Below are 21,491 nucleotides of genomic sequence, written 5' to 3'. Positions count from 1 at the left end.
AATGGATATGGTGTATTTGGATTTTCAGAAGGCTTTCGATAAAGTCTCACACAGGAGATTAGTGTAAAAAAAATTACAGCACATGGGACTGGGGGAAATACACTGGCATAGATTGAGGACTGGATAACAGACAGAAAATAGAGAGTAAGAATAAATTAGTCATTCTCAGGTTGACAGGCTGTGACTAGAGAGGTACCACAAGCATCAGTACTTGGGCCCCAGCTGTTCATAATCTATATCAATGATTTGGATGTGGGGACCAAATGTAATATTTCCAAGTTTGCTGACGACAAAACTAGGTAGGATGTGTGCTGTGAGGAGGGTGCAAGGAGGCTTCAAGGGGATTTGGACAGACTTAGCGAGTGGACAAGAACGTGGCAGGTAGAATATAATGTGGATAAGTGTGAGGATATCCACTTTGGTAGGAGGAGCAGAAATGCACAGTATTTCTTAAATGGTGAGATATTGGGAGCTGCTGATGTCCGAAGGGATCTGGGTGTCCTTGTTCATAAGTCACTGAAAGCTAACATGCAGGTGTAGCAAGCAACTAGGAAGGCAAGTAGTACGTTAGCCTTTATTGCAAGAGGATTTGAGTACAGGAGTAAAGGTGTCTTGCTTCAATTATATAGATCCTTGATGAGGCCGCACCTGGAGTGTTGGTCCCCTTACCTAAGTACCTATATACTTGCCATAGAGGGAGTGCAGTGGAGGTTCACCGGACTAATTCCTGGGATGGTGGACTGTTCTGTGAATAGAGACTGAGGAGACTGCGCCTGTATTCTCCAGAGTTTAGAAGAATGAGAAGTGATCGCATTGAAGCATGCAAAATTCTTACAGGGCTTGACAAGGTAGATGCAGGAAGGATGTTTCCCCTGGCTGGGGGGTCCAGAACCAGGGGACACAGTTCCAGAATAAGGAGCAAGCCATTTAGGACTGAGATGAGGAGAAATTTCTTCATTCAGAGGGTGATGCATCTTTGTCATTCTCTACCCTAGAGGGCTGTGGAGACTCAGTCATTGAGTATGTTCAAGACAGAGATCAACAGATTTCTAGATACTAATGACATCAACGGATATGGGGATAGTGCGGGAAATTGGCATCGAGGTAGACAATCAGCCATGATCTGGTTGAATGACGGAGCAGACTCGAGGGGCTGAATGGCCTACTCCTGCTCCGATGAGGAAGTAGTTTTAAGGGGCATCTTAGAGGGAGAGAGAGTGAGAGAGAGACGTGGAGAGGGTTAGGGAGAGAATTCCAGAGCTTAGGATCTTAGCAGTTGAAGGCATGGCTGCCAACAGAGGAGTGATTAATATTGGGGACACTCAGGACTGAAGGAGCGCAGATATTTCAGAGGTTTGTTGACTGAAGGAGGTTACAGAGATAGAGATGGGAAAAGGATAGGGAGAATTTGAAAAGAAGGATGAGAATTTTAAAATTGAGGCATTGACAGACTTGAAGTCAGAGTAGGTAGCAAGCACAGAGGGGGCATGATGCTTGAAGAGGACTTTGTGCAAGTCAGACAGCAGGGGTTTAGCTATGTTCCAATTTATGGAAGTGAAAAAAATTTCTATCAAAGTTTCAGGATGAGGAAGCGAGAGGAGATAAAAATCAATCTAGTTTATGCTGAAGAAAAAGGGTAAAGGTTTCAATAAATGATACATACTGCAAACTTTCGGCTACCATATCTTCTTTCAAATATTCTAAAATTGTAAATAAGAATGCAACTGCAGAATAAGTCTTTCAGGTCGAGACAAACAGTCCTAGCAGAGATGATTCTCCATATCTGAAAGAGATCAAAAATCACAAATTCAAAACCACAACTCTGCCAAAGGATAGTAACATAGGCAATCAGAGTTTTTATAAAGAACGCTTGCTCCATGTGACCTCCTAGAATAATTTTGACCATCTGAGGGAGTCGGAGAGGAATTTTCCAAAGTATTTATTGCCTTTATTTTGATTCTGGTCTCATGTACATCCCCAATTTTAATCGCTCCACCATTGGTGGCTGTGACTTCAGTTGCCTAGGCTCCCAAGCTCTGGAATTCCTTACTAAACCTCTCCACCTCTCCACCTCGCTTTCCCCCTTTAAGGCACTTCTTAAACCTTACTCTTTGGTCAAACTTTTGGTCATCTGACCTAATATCACCTTATGTGGCTTGATGTGATATTTTGTTTTATAATACTCCTGTGAAGCACCTTGGGGCATTTCATCACGTTAAAGGCTCTATATAAATATAAGTTGTTGTTACTAGCTTTTTTTTTCTTTTTTATTTCCTTTCCTAGGTGATTACACGACTGTGGGGAAGGGGAGAAAGCAGGGAAGGGGGAGAAGACGGAGGGAGGGGGAAGGAAGGGGAGAAGATGGAGGTGAGTGAGAGAAGAAAGACAGAGGGGAAAGGAGAGGCAAAAAGACAAAGGAGGGAGGCGCAGAAGATGGAAGAGGGAGGGGAGAGGAGAAGACAGAGGGATGGAGGGGGAAGAAGTCAGAGGGAGGGCAGGAGGAAGCGGAGAAAATGAGGAGGGTGGGCACAGGGAAGGAAAGGGAAAAAGACAGAGGGATGGTGAGAGGAAAGACGGAGGGGGAAGGCAGAGGGGGAGAAGAGGAGAGAAGGTGGAAGGGGGGAAAGATGGATGGAGGAATCAAGTGTGTAGTCGCAATCCTTGAGCCTTTATGAGGTATGAGCCAAGCTAGATGGACCAACTTTTCCTGCCTGCAAACCTTTATATTTTTGTAATCTTGTGCCTATTTTCCAGGTGTGAGAAATTAAGTTACCCAAGTACTCATTTTTGGATTTTTTAAGGGCAATTAATGAATTTGAGGATGATGCTGATAGAGTGAGATGAGCTAAAATGGGAGGGGGCTCATGTGGGGCAAACAAACCAGAAAGGCCAGTTTCTGTGTTGTACATTCCATGAGCTACACACTAGGCACAAGACTCCCTCCTCGGGCCCCACATCCCAAACTAGTCTTTGGATAACAAGGTGAGTAAGTTATCTTTGAAAACCATCACCAGAAGTTCAGCCAGTCTTTATACTCCCACTTTCATTGCAGAACAACAATTGAACAAGATGTCCAACCTAGATTGGGGAAGTTGTTTTAATCTCACATCCTGATAGGCAGCAGCAAAACTTGCGTGCATTAACCCACTAGCTCTCTGGACAATGCTTTTTTGGAATTTTTTTAACGAAAATGTTAGAATCCTACCAATTAGAACAATAGTTGTTTGTGATGGATTTTCTTTACACTGAAAAACATCATTATTCACAGATCTGCCACAGGATTTTACTGATAAAGCCAGAATTCTTCTAATAAATGTGATTTCATAATATATTCAGGAATAAAAAGTAACTCTCCTCATACTTTGGCTGTTGTACAATTTCTGAACTGTTAAAAATACATAAAACATCAAATCCACCTGGTGTGCTTTCCCTTCCCGTATCATTTCTTTAAAGGTCAAATACGATTTATATAAATTATTTATTTTTGGCTACACTTATAAAGCACCTTTCATAACTTCAGGATGTCCTAATGCATTTCACAGCAAATGAAGTATTTATGAAGGTCAGTCATTGATCTGGGAGGTCTTGTGGCGCAGTGGTAACATCCCTATCTCTGGGCCAGAAGCTCTGTGTTCAAGTCTCACTTCATGACTTGATGGCCATAGAAGATGCGTTCACAACGTGGCCAGAGAGTTTGATTATCATCCTGTAAATCCTTCCAATAAGCCTGATGGCAGGAGGTAAGAGCAGGAGGGTTCCCTGGTCAGCCATGCTGCAGATAGCAATGGCAAACCACTGCAGCACTTTGCCCAGCATTGTCATGGACCAATCCAATGGAGTCCATGGTCACCAATGCCCTCTTAGGGCATGGTACCAGAAAGAGGAGGAGTTTTGTTGCAACATATGAAATATGGCAAACAATTTTGCACAGTAAGCTCCCACAAACAGCAGTGAGACAATTTGTTATGATGTTGGTTGAGGGATAAATGTCGACCAGGAGAACTCCCATGCTCTTTGAAATAATGTGGTGGGATCTCTCACACCTATCTGAGGGGACCAATGGGTTCTTGGTTTTACATCTTAGCTGAAAGATGGCACCTCGGACCTTTCAGCTCTGCACTCGGAGTGTCAGTCTAGATTACGGGTTCAAGTGTCTGGAGTAGGACTTTAACCAATGACCTTCCAAACATTAACAACCTGCATAAAAATAACTTACTTAATGTAGGAAAACGTCGTAAGGTTCACAGGAGCTTTAGCAAACAAAATTACAAAGTGATTCATCATTGTGCCTGTCCACTGAGAAAGATTACATCCCTAGGCTGCTCATGCTGCCTTAACCCCAGTGTCATTCAATACATTCCAATCTTTTGTTTTAAATCAATCTGTCTAGTAATTTGGACATATGATAATAAATGCATGAAATCGAGTTACAGGCCGAAGTTCACTTTAAGGATTTGGACAGCCAAAAATATTGGGCAAGGTTATGATGCAAGTCAAGCACCTCAATTGAGATGTAGCCTTTCTCACACTAACGCATGGAGTGCATGTTATGAATTGTAAAACTGGAGTGACATCCACACATTGCACTTTGGCAGAATGTCACAGCTTTAAAGTTGGCTGTTAATCTAACGTTCAGTGGCAAAGACTGAGCATGCAAAGAGTACAAACGCTTATTGACACCTCTTATTGGTAAAATGTTTATTTCAACATCAACAATAAGGCTGAGTCAAGTCAGTCATCGCACCACAGGAAGCTTTTGGTAAACAATTACTTTTGAATTATTTATGAAATAATTATCAATACTTTTAATTTAAAAGATTCATATTCAGCATTAGACAATCAATATCAGAGAAGGGGCCATTCAGCCCATTGTGGTTGTGCTGGCTCTTTGAAAGAGCTATCCAATAGGTCCCATTCCCCTAGAAAGAGTATTTCCCCATAGCTCTGCAAACTTTTCCTTTTCAAGTTTATATGCAATTCCCTTTTCTAAGTTATTATTGAATCTGCGTCCACCACTCTCACAGGAGGTGCATTCCAGATCACAGCAACTCACTGCATTTTTTTTTTTGCCTTCACAAAGCTTCCAGTTTTTTTGCCAATTGCCTTAAATCTGTGTCTTCTGATTACCAACTCTCCTTCTAGTGGAAACAGTTTCTCCTTATTTACTCTGGCAAAATTTTTCATGCATTTTCAACACCTCTATCAGAATTTCCCTTCAAACCATGGATTAAGGTCTGCTTATAGGCTCAGTAAAGGGGTGGCCCTCAAAACGTTCTTGTTCGGAGGACCCCCTTTTGAAATGGCTTACTAATCATAGGCCCGCCCATCTAATTTATAATACTTTTTAGTTAGGGTATGAAATTGCAGCATGTAAAGAATGTTTTAACATAGCTTTTAAGAAATCAGGTACTTACCTGCACGTCACTCTTCCACTCCTGCTCCCGTCTTAGATGAGACAACCAGCCCACTCTGTGCTGTAGATGTGGTGTCCAGACTCCACTCCCACCTCCCACTTTCACCTTATTTTGCAGGCCCTCTGTTCTCCGGATGTTACAGATACCAGCTTGTAGATACATTCAAGGAACTTGGTAAAACTTTACCTGATACTAGATCCCAGTTTCAGAACCACTGCAGTACAGGTACTATTCAAGTAATACACCACAGAACTTACCTCATGATCTTGTTTTATTGCTTGTAGGTTATAGATGAAGTACTGCTGGTATTGCTGAAGAGGTACAGTTAAAATAAAGGCCAAAGTACTTAAGACCACCATAAGACTCTTGGATAGGGGGGCTTTATCTTTAATATAAAAAGAAAAAAAATTGAATAGCATAACATGGCAAATTAAATTTAAGTCAGAGATTTTTCTTTATCCCATTTCTTTAATTTACAGAATGAACCATAAAAATTCCCCTAACCAAGTATGCCTATGGCTCATTGTACTTGCTTGTATCAGCATCTGTGCATCACATAAGCCAATGCTGACTGCCCATTAATGTAATGGACATTAATTCACAGCACAGACCTTTCGGCCCAACATACCCATACTGGTGTTTATGCTCCACATAAGCTTCCTCTCTCCCTACTTCATCTCACCCTGTCAGACTATTTTAACGTGCCTGCTTGGTTTGAGTATGTGCCAGTTCTTCTGAAGAGCAATCTGATTAGTCCCAACCTCCCACATCCCTGCAAGTTTTTCTCTTGTCCATCTGGTCCCCTTCTTCCACATCTACTTATCTAGTTTCCCCTTAAATGCACCTAAGCTACATGCCTTATCCTGTGCCATGTGGTAGCGAGTTCCACATTCTCATCATTCTCTGGGTAAAGAAGTTTCTCCTGAATTCCCTATCGGATTTATTGATGAGTGTCTTATACTTATAGCCTTTGATTTTGGTCTCACTCACAAACACAACTGTTTTCTCTACATCTTTCTTATCCAAGGACTTCATAATTTTAAAGACTTCTGTTAGGTCACCCTTCAGCCTTCTCTTTTCTGGTGAAAAGGGCCTCAGTCTGTTTAATTGTTCTTAACTGACAGGTTATTTAAAACCAATAAAATATATTACTCCATTTAATGATCCACACAGAAGAGACCAGAAACATATTTAGATCGGAGTGTCGCACGCATACCTCCGAGACAGAAGGTTGTGGGTTCAAGTCCCACTTCCAGGCTTAAATGCAAAGATCTTGGCTGGCATTCCAGTGCTAGTAATGAAGGAGTGCAGCACTGTTGGAGGTGGTGTCTTTTGCAAGAGATATCAAATCAGATGGAATATGTAATAGAATATACATATTTCCAATTCACCACTCCTCTGTGTTAGCTAAATAATATAATTCACTTACTTGGAATAAAAATCACCTCTGAAATGGAGAAATGTAGGCTGAGCTATACTACATGATCTTTATAAGGACATTGCTTGCTTTGTGAGACTTCTCTGGGTTGCAGTGATGCCAAAGTGTTTACGTGTGAAATATAATTCTGTGAATTGAAGGGAGTTAAGGGAGCTCTATCCTTCAGTGATCACCATGAATTTTAAATAGCGAAACAGCTGAAAAGATGTATTTGTATTAGCAGGCAAATTATTACCAGCAGCAATAAGTACTTCTACCCAAATACAATACTGTCGTTTTATTTAAATGATATGAAATTATAATCTATGCTTTCTGTATATCAAGTTTGCTATTAGACTGATTGTCACTTTATCTTGTTAACTAGTCAGGTAATCCAACTGAGATATTTTATGATTTAAAGAGTTGATCATTTCTTTATATCTATCCTGCAGTACATACCCGTGTAAAAGTTTCTGAGACCAAGCTTGAGCCAAAAAGTAGGGGTTGACTTACACATGAATAATATTTTTGAGGGGTCAAAAATCCACCCTCTCCCATCATCTCGTGACCTAACTGTTTATGGTGGTGCATCAGCTAATCGCAGAGTTGGCAGTTGGAGACTATTCATGCCAACCCCACCCCCAAAACTAGCGCAAAAGGAACAAAAAGCATTTTTATCATCCTGCGCAGACAAAAGGAACTGAATAGCTGCCTTCAAATGATTAGGCTTGCACCAAGTTTGACTTCAGTGGCGACTGGGTGGCAAGGAAAAGGAGTTTGGATCTATTGGCCAAAAGTCGGGGGTTGACTTTTTACACGAGGTCAACTATTGCCTGAGTTTAAACAATATTTCCTTTGGTGGTGGTGGGGGCAGAGTCCAGGTCATGGGGTCATAACTTTAAAATTAGAGCCAGGCCGTACAGGGTGATGTCAGGAAGCACTTCTTCACACAAAGGGTCTTGTAAAACTGGGACTTTTTCCCCCAAAAAGCTGTTGAGGCTAGGAGGCAATCGACAATTTCAGAACTGAGGTCAATAGATTTTTGTTAGCTTAGGGTATTAAGGGGTGCAAAGCCAAGGTGGGAAAATAGAACTACAGAAAGCGTACACCACAGAATTAGGCCACTTAGTCCAACTGGTCTGTGTCGGTGTTCATGTTCCACATGAGCCTCCCAACCTTCTCCATCTAAAACTCTCAACATATACATTGAATCCTTCCCCTCAAGTGTTCCACTTGAATGCATCAAGATATAGATCAGCAATGATTAACTAAGTGGCAGATTAGGCTGAAGGGGCGGAATCAACTGCTCCTGTTCCTACCTATAAATCAAAACATCAAGTTTAAAGATTAACAGACGTAACAGTGCCCCAGGTATGAACACTGGAACAGCAGACATCCCAGGTACATTCACTCACTGAACAGAATGACAGTCCCAGGACTGAAAATCCAGAAGTATGTATAATTTCTAAGGTATGGCCACTCTGAACCCAATATGCAAGTGTATAAAAAGTTAGCTATTTAAAAAATAAAATACATTTGACCCTTCAAGCCAAAATTTCACCTATAACATTATTTCTGTACTTCCAAAAGGTCAGAAAATGTCATCATTCGGTGATAACTTGCTTTTATATAGTGCCCTTAATGTAGAAAAATGTCCCATTAAACTTCATAGGAGCATTAACAAACAAACTTTGACACCAAGCCACATCAGGAGTAATTGGAAGATGTGAAGGCATTGGATAGTGCAGTAAAGATTCACGAGAATGGCTCCAGGGATGAGGAACTTCAGTTATGAAGGTGAATTGGGAAAGGTAGGGCTGTTTTTCTTGAAGGGAAGGCTAAAAGGAGATTTGAAAGAGGTATTCAAAATCAAGAGGAGTCTGGATAGAGTAGATAGGGAGAAACTGTTACCACCCATGAAAGGATCAAGAACAAGAGAGCACAGATTTAAAGTAATTGGCAAAAGAAGTAAAAGTGATATGAGAAAAAAACTTCTTCACGCAGCGAGTGGTTAAGGGTCTGGAATGCACCGCCTGAGAACGTGGTGCAGACAGGTTCAATCGAGGCATTTAAGAGGGGATTAGACTGTAATCTGAAAGGTAAGAATGTGCAGGGTTACGGGGAGGAGGCGGGAGAATGGCACTGAGTGAGCTGCTCATTCGGAGAGCTGGTGCAGACACGATGGGCCAAATGGCCTCCATTTGTGCCATAACAGTTCTGTAATTCTATGAGCAAAAACTTTGTCACAGAGGGTAGGTTTTAATGGGTGTCTAGGAGGCAGAGAGGTTTAGGGAGGGAATTCCAGAGCTAGGGGTATTAGCAGCTGAAGACACAGCCACCAATGGTGGAGCAATTCAAATCGGGGGTGCGCTAGAGGCCAGAATTTGTGGAGCGCAAAGGTGTCAGAGAGGTGTAGGGCTGGAGGAGGTTACAGTGATATGGAGGGGCCAGGCGATGGAAGGATTTGAACATGAGGATGAGATTTTAAAATCACGGCATTGTTGGACTGGGAAACAACGTAGGTCAGCGAGCACTGAGCTGAGAGGTGAACAGGACTTGTACTTGGCCACTCGATGGACTTAGCCCAATACCACACAGGAGCTGTTTTATGTGTTGAAGGTGAGGTTCAGAATTAAGTGTTGTTATACAGCAACTGCAATGTTCAAACCTATTGGCAAAAATATCTGGCAACAGATTAAAGCTAGATTGCACATACATCATAAAGTTCATGGTGGTACTTAATGTGTTGAATTTTGAACTGTCACTAATAATAAAACACTATATTGCCTCTTGGTAAGTGACTACACTAGTTTCTTTTTAAAATACAACATCACAATTAAGGGAGCAGTCCTCAATTTTCTTCCGTTGTCTCTGTAATGAAGGAGTTACATTTCAGCTGGTTGGGAACAGTTCCACAATTTAACGTCATCCTTTATGTCAAATAGTTGCTCAACATAGAAGCAGCACTGATAATGGCAATCAGCAGGTTCTTTAATTACATGGGCATCACAGTGAAGCGCAATTCTATTCTCACTCTAAGAGTACAATGTACAGTGTCCACTCCAGGTTACGAGATCACAGTCAGGAGCAAAAATCTGAGCTGCATTTTCCCCCTCAAACTCTATCAACTGTAGTCGGAGTCAAGGTCAGCTAACTCAGAGATTAAACCTAGGACCTCCCTGTCAGCATGTCAGCTGTAACTCAGTGGATAGCACTCTCCCCTCTTTGTCAAAAGGTTATGTGTTCAAGTCTCACTCCATCTAGCCTGACACAGTCAGGTATACTGACTTTTGGATGAGGCATTAAACCCCGACACCCATTCGGCCATCTCAGGTGTACGGAATAGATCCCATGGGCATTATTTTGAAGCAGAACAGGGCCATTCGTGCCGGTGTCCTGACCAATATTCATCTCTCAATTAACATCATTATAAGAGATTATCTGGTCATTGTCATGTTACTGTTTGTGGGAGCTTGCCTTGTGCAGGTTAGCTGCCATGTTTCCTACATTATAACGTGACTACTCTTCAGAAAGTATTTCATTGGCTGTGAAGCACTTTGGGACATTCGGAGGTTGTGAAAGGTGCTATATAAATGCAAGACTTGCTTTTATTTGCGCTACTCAGTCATTAAAACAGCTGACTTCATCTTCATAAAGATTCATCCACATCAATATAAGCAATGAAAATGTCTAGTGGTTATTCTGTCACTCCTGCACTCAATTATCTATTTGTGTGATGTTCTGTATCGGTCAACTAAATAATTTCAAATCAGTTCACCAATCAGTAGACGGTCAAAAAAGGTTTTGATAGAGTAAATAAGGAGAAACTGTTTCCACTGGCAGGAGAGTCAGTAACCACAGGACACAGAATGAAGGATATTAGCAAAAGAACCAAATAAGAATTTTTATTTTTATGCAGGTGATTGCTATTATCTGGAACAAGCTGCCTTAACAAGCGGTGAAAGCAGAGTCAGTAGTTATTTTGAAAAGTGAATTGAATAAATATTTGAAAATGGAATATTGCAGGACTATGGGGTAAAGAACAGCGGAGAGGGACTAATTAGATAAATCTCTCAAAGAGTTGGCACAGGCATGATGGGCCAAATTAACTCCTCCTGCACTGTATCATTCTATGATCTAAAATGATGAAACTGAAAGTGTTCCTTTTTTTCACTAAGTGCATTCTTTGTTTACCTTCATATCACAGGATTCACTAAATTCTGCCAGAGGATACTGCAGATGCTGGAGGGAGACAGTTATTCTCATACACAGCTTATGCACAAGCCCAAATCTAACCTTTCCAGGTAGAGATATCTAGCATGGTACAAAGGCCATGAATGACTGCACCATCCCACAGACCCAATCCCTCATCTGGACTGATCCTCAGTGTTCAATGTCCTCCATTGGCACAACACTGACATTGGGAAGATGCATCCCCTTCCTGCACTGTGCACTAAGCCCCATGCACTCAATCACATGGCTGAAACATTAGTGCAGTAAGTGCAAGTCAGAGTGATACTTGGTCTCTACTAAAGGAGTGGAAAAGTTATGAAGCAATGCAGAGGCCGATATAACAAGAGCTTCCTCCATAAACGTCTGGAGATGAAGGTGTAGACTGCTACAAGAGCGGAGGTGTAAATACACTCCATTGCGTGTAAGTACCCTGGCAGAGAACCAACTAACCCAGCTGCAATTTTAAATCAGTGACAGTACCGACAAAATGCCTGATCCTGAACCACTATACTGACATGTACAGCTTTGAAAGACAAGAAAGAAAAAGAAAAGACAGACAAAAAGAAAGACCTGCATTTATGTAGAGTCTTTCAAAACTTGAGGGCATTCCTCCTTAAATACTTTTGAAGTTTAGTCACTGTTGTAATGCAGGAAACACTGCAACCAATTTATACGCAGTGAGCTCCCACAAACAGCAAGGTCATAATGACCAGAGAATCTGTTTTTAGTGATGCTGATTGAGACACAAATAATGGCCAGGACAGCGAGGGTAACTCTCCCTGCTCTCTTCTGAAACAGTGCCATTGGATCTTTTACATCCACCTGACAATCTAGTGCCTCATTCAAAGGGTGGCACCTCCAACAGTGCAGCACTAGATTTTGTACTCAAGGAGAATGGGGTTGAGAAACTTATCAGCCATGATTGAATGGCGGAGCAGACTCGATGGGCCGAATGGCCTAATTTCTGCTCCTATGTCTTATGGTCTTATGTCTCAGGAGTGGGACTTCAAACCACAACCTTCAGACTCAGAAGCTGTTAATTGTATGTTAATTATATCATTAAAAAAATTCTTTCAAGTTATCAACAGTCACAGATTGCAACTCTTTCGAGTACAATCACAGTTCTTGGTTTCCGGGAGTGGGACATGAACCCACAACCCTCTGATTCAAAGGCGAGGGTGCTATGAACTGAGCCACAGCTGAAACTCTTTCGAGTTATCAACAGTCACAGATTGCAACTCTTTCGAGTACAATCACAGTTCTTGGTTTCCGGGAGTGAGACATGAACCCACAACCCTCTGAGTCAAAGGCGAGGGTGCTATGGACTGAGCCACAGCTGAAACTCTTTCGAGTTATCAACAGTCACAGATTGCAACTCTTTCGAGTACAATCACAGTTCTTGGTTTCCGGGAGTGGGGCTTGAACCTACAACCCTCTGATTCAAAGGCGAGGGTGCTATGAACTGAGCCACAGCTGAAACTCTTTCGAGTTATCAACAGTCACAGATTGCAACTCTTTCGAGTACAATCACAGTTCTTGGTTTCCGGGAGTGAGACATGAACCCACAACCCTCTGAGTCAAAGGCGAGGGTGCTATGGACTGAGCCACAGCTGAAACTCTTTCGAGTTATCAACAGTCACAGATTGCAACTCTTTCGAGTACAATCACAGTTCTTGGTTTCCGGGAGTGGGGCTTGAACCTACAACCCTCTGATTCAAAGGCGAGGGTGCTATGAACTGAGCCACAGCTGAAACTCTTTCGAGTTATCAACAGTCACAGATTGCAACTCTTTCGAGTACAATCACAGTTCTTGGTTTCCGGGAGTGAGACATGAACCCACAACCCTCTGAGTCAAAGGCGAGGGTGCTATGGACTGAGCCACAGCTGAAACTCTTTCGAGTTATCAACAGTCACAGATTGCAACTCTTTCGAGTACAATCACAGTTCTTGGTTTTTCCGGGAGTGGGACATGAACCCACAACCCTCTGAGTCAAAGGCGAGGGTGCTATGGACTGAGCCACAGCTGAAACTCTTTCGAGTTATCAACAGTCACAGATTGGAACTCTTTTGAGTACAATCACAGTTCTTGGTTTCCAGGAGTGGGACATGAACCCACAACCTTCTGATTCAAAGGCGAGGGTGCTATGGACTGAGCCACAGCTGAAGATGCACAGGTGAAAGACACTGTTTAATTACATACTTAGAGCACTTAAAGAGATAGACTGCCGGTCCCAGGGGTGGTAGGTAGGAAGCAGACCTCTATAATGTTGCATTCTGTAAATATTATCAGGGAATGTATGAGAGTCTAATTTCGTACTTGACCAACCGGCTTATCAACTTAACAGAGGCAAGAGTGTTACCAACTGAGCCAGACACTGACACTAAGTCTCCTGTGGTGGTCTATATGACCATGCCTAACAGATTCCATCTATTAATGATGCTTTTGCAAATCCCATCTAATCAAAATGCACAAGTGCATCTGTACAGAAACCACTAACATTCTAAAGACCAAATTTAAAGAATATCCTTTCACTTTTACTGTGAGTACATGATCACTGTTCCAAATTAGTCAGAAATTAAAGAGAAACTCTTAAGATTTAAAATGAAACTAAAGACAGTAAAAAACAAATAAACCCGTACTCCATTAGTTCTAACACATTTAATATTTGGTATTTTAATCTTCTGATGTACAGCAAGCAATATTTTAAAAGTTCCTCTGATAACTAGCTCCCATAGTTCACAACGTAGGTACAGATGAAGTAAGTAATTTTTGTCTAGAAAACCCTAAATCCAACAATGATACAGCAGAGGAGGGGGCTGTTCAGCCCATCATGCCTCTGCTGGCTCTGTGAAAGAGTTAACCAATTCGTCCCACCCCCCCCCACCCCATACTCTTTCCCATTGCCCTGCAAATGTTTCCCTTTCTCCAGTACATATCAAAGTCCCCATATTTTTTATTTGTTCATGGGATGCGAGTGTCACTGGCAAGGCCAGCATTTGTTGCTCATCTCTAACTGTTCTTTCAGAAGGTGGTGGTGAGTTTCCTTCTTGAACCGCTGCAGTCCATGTGGTGTAGGTACACCCACAGTGCTTTTACGAAGGGAGTTCCAGAATTTTGACCCAGCTACAGTGAAGGAACGGTGATATATTTCCAAGTCTGGGTGGTGTGTGGAGGGACTGAACATTTACGGTGGTGAATGGGGTGCCAATCAAGCGGGGCTGCTTTGTCCTGGATGGTGTCAAGCTTCTTGAGTGTTGTTGGAGCTGCACTCATCCAGGCAAGTGGAGAGTATTCCATCACACTCCTGACTTGTGCCTTATGGATGGTGGACAGGCTTTCTGAAAGTTATTATTGAATCTGCTTCCACCTCCCTTTCAGGATGTGCATTCCAGATCACAACAATTAACTATGTTTAAAAAAAATTCTCATCTGTTCTAAAGGTCTTCCATTGCAACAGCCAATCATTTCTTAAAAGATTCTCAGTTTTTCCAATACAATCCAGGAACTGATTGCAAGCATTGAATACTCTTTGAAAAGATACTTCCTCATACCTGCCCCTAAATATGTTTCATAACTTAAACTCATGTCTCCCTTGTCCGAGACTCTCTCAATTTTGTTTAAACTGGTTTATCAGGTAGATTTTTTCCTTACCATTAGCTCTCTTGTCTATCTTTAAGATCATGATCAGATACCTCACTTGACAGCTAAAAAATCTGGTTGCTCCAGTCTTGGCTCATTAACCAGTCTTTCAACATTAGCAATGAAGCTTGTAGCTCTTGCTTGCACTTGAAATGGATCCTTTGTGCTTTCATGGCCACAAATGGGCACGATATTGAAGGTATAGTCTGAATAGAGCAGGAGGCAATGTGACTGACATCCCTGGCTTGTATTCTATTAATTTGCACTGAAAAAGCTCAACACCATCCAGGACAAAGCAGCCCAATTGATTGGCACCCCATCCACCACCTTAAACATTCGATTCCCCTGCCACCGACACACAGTGGCAACAGTCTGTACCATCTACAAGATGCACTGTAGCAACTTGCCAAGCCTCCTTTGACAGCACCTTCCAAACCCACGACTTCAACCACCTAGAAGGACAAGGGCAACAGACACATGGGAACACCACCACCTGCAAGTTCCCCTCCAAGCCATCCAGACATGAAACTATATTGCCATTTCTTCACTGTTGCTGGGTCAAAGTCCTGGAACTTGTTTTCTTAATAGCGCGATGGGTATACCTACACCACATGGAATGCGGCGGTTCAAGACAGTGGCTCACCGCCACCTTCTCAATGGAAAATAGGGATGGGCAATATATATTGGCCTAGCCAGCGATGCTCACATTCTATGAATGAATTAAAAAATTGACTGTTTAATTAAACTTCCCATGGGCTGTTTTGATTGGTGCTTTTCATTGGCGTATGTGTTGAGCATCAAATCTACAGTGATTCCAAAGTATCTTTCAATGTAAAATAAACATATGGAAGTCCTGCCACAGTTTGTAAAGCCATCGAGTATAAAAGTAAAGGCATTGTGCTAAATCTTTATAAATAACTGGGTTGGCCTCAGTGGAAATATTGTTTAATTACGGACACCACACTTCAGAAAGGAGATCAAAGCCATGGAGAGGGTGTGGAGGAGATTTCCCAGAATGGTACCAGCGATGAGGGATTGCAGTTATGCGGGAGAGCTGGAGAAGCTGATGTCATTCTCTTTACAACAGAAACGGTTAAGACATTTGATAGAAGTATTCAAAATTGAGAGGTTTTGATAGAGTAAATAAGGAGAAGCCATTTCCACTGTCCAAAGGGTCAAGAGCCAGAGGGACACAGATTTAAGGTGACTGGTGAAAGAACCAGAGATGAGAGGCAATGGTTTTTTTACTGACCGCTCTTACCTCAGCCTCCTACACTGTTTCAATGAAGCTCAACACAAAGCATCTCAACTTTCGATTAAGCATTTTACAACCTTCCGGCCTCAACATTGAGTTCAGCAACTTCAGTACACCAGAAGCTGCTAGTGTTCCACTGTTAACCATTTACACCTCCTCCAGACCCATCCTTTACTCGTTTATCCCACTACACTCTCCTTTTGCCTTCCATCATCTTTCCTTTAGTCATTTAATCACTGAAGGGGTTTGACAGATATTGTTTCTGCTGGTCGGGGAATCTAAAACACAGGGGCCCAGTCTCAGGACATGAGGCCAATCATTTATGACAGAGATGAGGAGAAATTACTTCACTCAAAGGGTTGTGAATCTTTGGAATTCTCTACCCGAGGGTTGTGAATGCTCCATTGCTGAATACATTTTCTTAAGGCTGGGATTGAAAGATTTTTGGTGATTCAGGGAATCAAGGGATGCGGGAAGCAGGCAGGAAAGTGGAGTTGAAGCCCAAGATCAGCCATGATTGTACTGAATGGCAGAGCAGGCTCAACAGGCCATGTGGTCTACTCCTGCTCCTATTTCTTGTGCGCCTTTCTCTTTATCCACTCCCCTTTCACCCTGCCTCTTTACTCGCCTGTAAACTGTTAAATCTTTAACTTCTTCCAGATGTGATGAAAGGTCATCGACCTGAAACATTAACTGTTTTTCTCTGCACAGATGCTCTGCTGAATGTTTCCAGAATTTTCTTTTTAAACGTGTCTTCAATTAATCTGAATCATGGTTAAACTCGACATGAGGTGGTCTTATATACACATTTCTTCCACAGATAGGCATGGTGTGGTTAGGTGTTCTACACAATTTTGCAATCACCCACAGAGGAAATTGAGTGACTGTAAGCAGAGGTCCCAACCTACATTAAAATTAATGTTTTAAATAGTTTACCAAAAGTTAACCACGTAATTAAAAGACATAGGTAGCAGTAGACTTTCCACTGTATCTTATGCATCTATATATAGCGTGTTATTATCCTAGCTTTGGTGCTAAAGAATGCGCATTTGTACGTTGTGTCAAAACCACACAACACCCTAAAGTTCTCACAGTCAATTTTGAAGTGTGGCAAAGTCAGAGACAATTTTGTCACAAACAGCAATGGATTTGTTATAGTGATGTTGGGTTGAGGGATAAACGTTGGCCAGGAGGCCAGGGAGAATTCCCCTGCTCTTCTTCAAATAATGCTGCAGAATCTCTTACATCCACCTCAGGGGGAGATGGGTCTTGCTTTAAAGTTTTGATCCAAAAGACGGCACCTCCAATAGTGCCGCACTCCCTCAGTAGTGCGTCGGGAGTGATAGTCTAGATGCTGTGCTTAAGTCTCTGGAGTAGGACTTGACCCCCACAAACATCCAACTCAGAGGGCAGAATGTTAACACACTCAGCAATGCCTGAGATCTTATAATTAAGTGCTTTGGACCTGATCACCCTGTCCATGTCCAACACTGGGGAAAAGGCCGCCTGCTACCTCTACCAGCTGATCAGTGAAATCTTCAACTCCGATAGGCGCATTCGACAATGTCTAAGATTCCGATGACCACCAAATGTAATTGAATAAAAGCCCCAGGGAGACCACAGAGTGATCTGTGGAGGGCTTTAGACAAAGATACATTGGGCCAGAATTTATCGTAAAAGTAATGGTGAAGCAAAGTGTCCACTCTTATTAATGCCCAACTGGAGAGTGACTTTTGTGAGGGTAAGTGCATGGTTACATTGAAACATAGGAGCAGGAGTAGGCCATTCAGTCCCTCGAGCCTGCTCCGCCATTCAACTAGATCATGGTCCATCATGTAGCCACTTTCCCGCATTATCCCCACATCCACTGATGGCATTAGTATCTAGAGATGTGTGTGTAAATCCAGAATTTACTGCCCAAGATGTCACACTCCACTGTTAGTGACACAAAACACCATCTCACCATCTGCCTCACCACTGAAAGGTATCAAATGGTGTGAAGTTCCTGTAGCTGCACTTTAGATATGGGCTAAATTCATGGGAAGTTAGGGCTTTTCCGTTTCAGTATAGTGTGATACATCTTGATTACTGCCAAATGACCTCCCTGACGCTGAAAATGAACTTTTACAAATGTGGTGCCTCATTCCTACAGCTTTTAATTGTTGAATATTTTTACTTTTCCTTTTTTTCCTTTCTCTCCCTTAATCTAACTTTTCTTTCCCTCCCTTTATTTCACTTTCCATACTTGAAGTGAAAATGAATCACCTATTTCAATTGACACTCCATGCTGTTCATTGGCAAGTCTTCAACCTGGTCGGTTAAGGATACACACAATTGCTTGCCCTGACTACTCATTTCCCAGAGGTGCTGTAAAGGGTGCCTTGCTGTTTGTGGATCTCCCAACTGTAGCAACATGTCGTGCAAAAGGTTCAGAAATCAAGTGTTGTGAGTCTAACAGTGGCTCACCGGCCGCAGTAAATACGAGCCCTATACGGTGGTAAAAACATGCTTTATTGCTCAAAATAGCCAACACACTCTTGTGTGTTATAAATCACTCCTTTGTAACTGAGTCCAGTGGAAGTAGTGAATGGTTATCATTTACCCAATATCGGCATGGTCAGTGTAAATGACAGGGACTCGACCTTAGAATTGAGTCCCTGGTTAACAACCCTTCTGCAAGTAGTTTCTCCTTATTTACTCTCTCAAAGACCTTAATAATCTTACCGATAACGAACTAAAATGCAGACAATTTGCAGCTTTACAAATTAGCTTTGTACCGGTTCAGACATTTGGGAAACAGAGCAGCATTGTTGCCAAATTTAAGAAACATGAACAAGTCACACCAGGCAACCCAGCTTGACCTCAAAAATCAGAAAAGTAATAGAATCATTGATCAGACACAACAAACACAAGTACCTAAAATAAAGATAAATGGCTGAGGATAGTGGAAATCTGAAAGAAATTAAAACATGAAAAACTCAGGTCTGGCAGCATCCATGCAGAGAAAGACAGAGATAACATTTCAAGTCTAATATGACCCTTCTTCGGAACAGAAGACTAGTCCAAAGGAGAATTATATTCAACTCGAAAAATTGGGTGGGATTTTCGGACCCGACATCAGCTGGCATTATCACAGACGGGAAGGGGAAATTTGGAGAGCCGCTGACTTTTACGAGAAACGGAGGGGCAGGCTGGCGTGGGCACAGGGGGGCAGGGGAGGGCAGAGGGGCATCAGGGGAGGGCAGAGGGGCATCAGGGGAAGGCAGAGGGGCATCAGGGGAGGGCAGAGGGGCAGCAGGGGAGGGCAGAGGGGCAGCAGGGGAGGGCAGAGGGGCAGCAGGGGAGGGCAGAGGGGCAGCAGGGGAGGGCAGAGGGGCGGCAGGGGAGGGCAGAGGGGCAGCAGGGGAGGGCAGGGGGGGCAAGGGAGCACAGGGGGGGCAGGGGAGCACAGAGGGGGCAGGGGAGGGCAGAGGGGGGCAGTGGAGGGCAGAGGGGGCAGAGGAGGGCAGGGGGGGCAGAAGAGGGCAGGGGGGGCAGAAGAGGGCAGGGGGGGCAGAGGAGGGCATGGGGGACAGGTGGGCAAAGGGGGGCAGGTGAGCACAGAAGGGGGCAGGGGAGGGCAGAAGGGGGGCAGAGGAGGGAGGGCAGGGAAGCAGGGGAGGGAGGGCAGGGGAGGGCAGGGGGGGCAGGGGCAGAGGGGGGCAGGGGGCAGAGGGGGGCAGGGGGCAGAGGGGGGCAGGGGGCAGAGGGGGGCAGGGGGCAGAGGGGGGCAGGGGGCAGAGGGGGGCAGGGGGCAGAGGGGGGCAGGGGGCAGCAGGGGGCAGAGCGGAGCAGGGGGCAGAGCGAAGCAGGGGGCAGAGGGCAGAGGGGAGCAGGGGGCAGAGGGGGGCAGGGGGCAGAGAGGGGCAGGGGGGGCAGGGCAGGGGGCAGAGGGGGGCAGGGGCAGAGGGGCGCAGGGGTAAGAGGGGGGCAGGGGGCACAGGGGGCAGAGGGGGGCAGAGTGGGCATGGGGCAGAGGGGGCAGGGGGCAGAGGGGGGCAGGGGGCAGAGGGGGGCAGGGGGCAGAGGGAGGCAGGGGGCAGAGAGGGGCAGAGGGGGCAGGGCAGGGGCAGAGGGGTGCTGGGGTAAGAAGGGGGCAGGGGGCAGAGGGGGGCAGGGGGCAGAGGGGGGCAGGGGGCAGAGGGGGGCAGGGGGCAGAGGGGGGCAGGGGACAGAGGGGGCGGCAGGGGGCAGAGGGGGCAGCAGGGGGCAGGGAGCAGAGGGGGGCAGGGGGCAGAGGGGGGCAGGGGGCAGAGAGGGGCAGAGGGGCAGGGCAGGGGGCAGGGGCAAGAGGGGGGCAGGGGGCAGAAGGGGGCAGGGGCAGAGGGGGCAGGGCAGGGGGCAGAGGCAGAGGGGTGCCGGGGTAAGAGGGGGGCAGGGGGCACAGGGGGCAGAGGGGGGCAGGGGTAAGAGGGGGGCAGGGGCCACAGGGGGCAGAGGGGGGCAGGGGGCAGAGGGGGGCAGGGGGCAGAGGGGGGCAGGGGGCAGAGGGGGGCAGGGGCAGAGGGGGCCAGGGCAGGTGGGGGGCAGGGGGCAGAGGGGGGGCCGGGCGGTGGGGACGGGGCAGGGGGGGGTGGGGAGGGGGTGGTTTGTGTGGATCTCTCTCTCTCTCTCCAGGTGAATCCGGTTCCCGCCCCCTTCGAGGCCTCGGCTCTGGGCCGCTCTTTGGGCCGCTCTCCCTTTTCCTACATCCTGACCGCCTCTTCATCCTCGACTGCCTAACATCAGCAGTGCTTCCTGTCGCACACACGGACCCCCGGCCGCTCCGTCCCGCCGCCCCCAGGCCCCGGTTACTCACACAGGCCGCTGGAGCCGGTACCGGAGAACATCGTCCCGCCCCCTCTCCTTGGCCCCACCCCCTCTCCTTGGCCCCACCCCTCTAGCCTCGCCCACTCTTCCCGGCTCCGCCCCCAATGGTCCTTCTATGGCCCCGCCCACACACCCCTGCCCCGCCCCTATGGCTCCAATATGGCTCCGCCCATTCTTCCGGGGTTCGCCCCCTCTGGCTCCGCCTCTTCCCTTGGCCCCGCCCCCTCCCTCTTGGCTCGCCCATTCTCTCGGGTCCCGCCCAGCCTCTCACACACGGCTCCTCTCACCGGCCTCGCCCCTCCCTCTAGGTCCCGCCCCTCCCCCTAGGCCCCGCCCCTTCACTCGGCCACGCCCCCTCTCTCGGACCCCAGCTCCCTCTGGCCCAGCCTTTTCCTCTAATTGTAATATTTCCATTGTTTAATCGCGATAGTTACACTCACTAATAGTAACATTCATACTTCTATTAGTTACAGACATGGGTAACATTGATGCACACGTCAGTAACATAGTTACATACTTTACTAATCGTTACACACACTTATTCTCTATGGAATGTACTGGTACTAGTTACTAGGTACTAGGGAGACACAGGGTATCAGGGTGACTCAGGGTGACTCGGGTATCAGGGTGACTCAGGGTGACTCAGGGTGACTCGGGTATCAGGGTGACTCAGGTATCAGGGTG

General features: G+C 45.2%; 1 protein-coding gene across 2 annotated transcripts in view; it reads right to left on the bottom strand.

The window, feature by feature from the left end:
* ubac2 (UBA domain containing 2) overlaps positions 1–20,852 on the bottom strand; it is a 211,731-nt gene extending 190,879 nt beyond the window's left edge. For both annotated transcript variants that reach the window (XM_078546034.1, XM_078546033.1), the window contains exons 1-3: positions 20,797–20,852; positions 5,672–5,799; positions 1,664–1,783 (exon numbers count right to left, since the gene is read on the bottom strand). In XM_078546034.1, the coding sequence (XP_078402160.1) occupies positions 1,664–1,783; positions 5,672–5,799; positions 20,797–20,827 (279 nt within the window). In that variant the 5' untranslated portion in view covers positions 20,828–20,852. The remainder of the gene's footprint in view (positions 1–1,663; positions 1,784–5,671; positions 5,800–20,796) is intronic.
* Positions 20,853–21,491: the final 639 nt, after the last annotated feature.

This window comes from Cetorhinus maximus, chromosome 7 (genome assembly GCF_964194155.1).
Source record: "Cetorhinus maximus chromosome 7, sCetMax3.hap1.1, whole genome shotgun sequence".
NCBI lineage: Eukaryota > Metazoa > Chordata > Chondrichthyes > Lamniformes > Cetorhinidae > Cetorhinus > Cetorhinus maximus.
The sequence above is the reverse complement of the archived record's forward strand: the minus strand, read 5'-3'. Positions and strand labels throughout refer to the sequence as shown.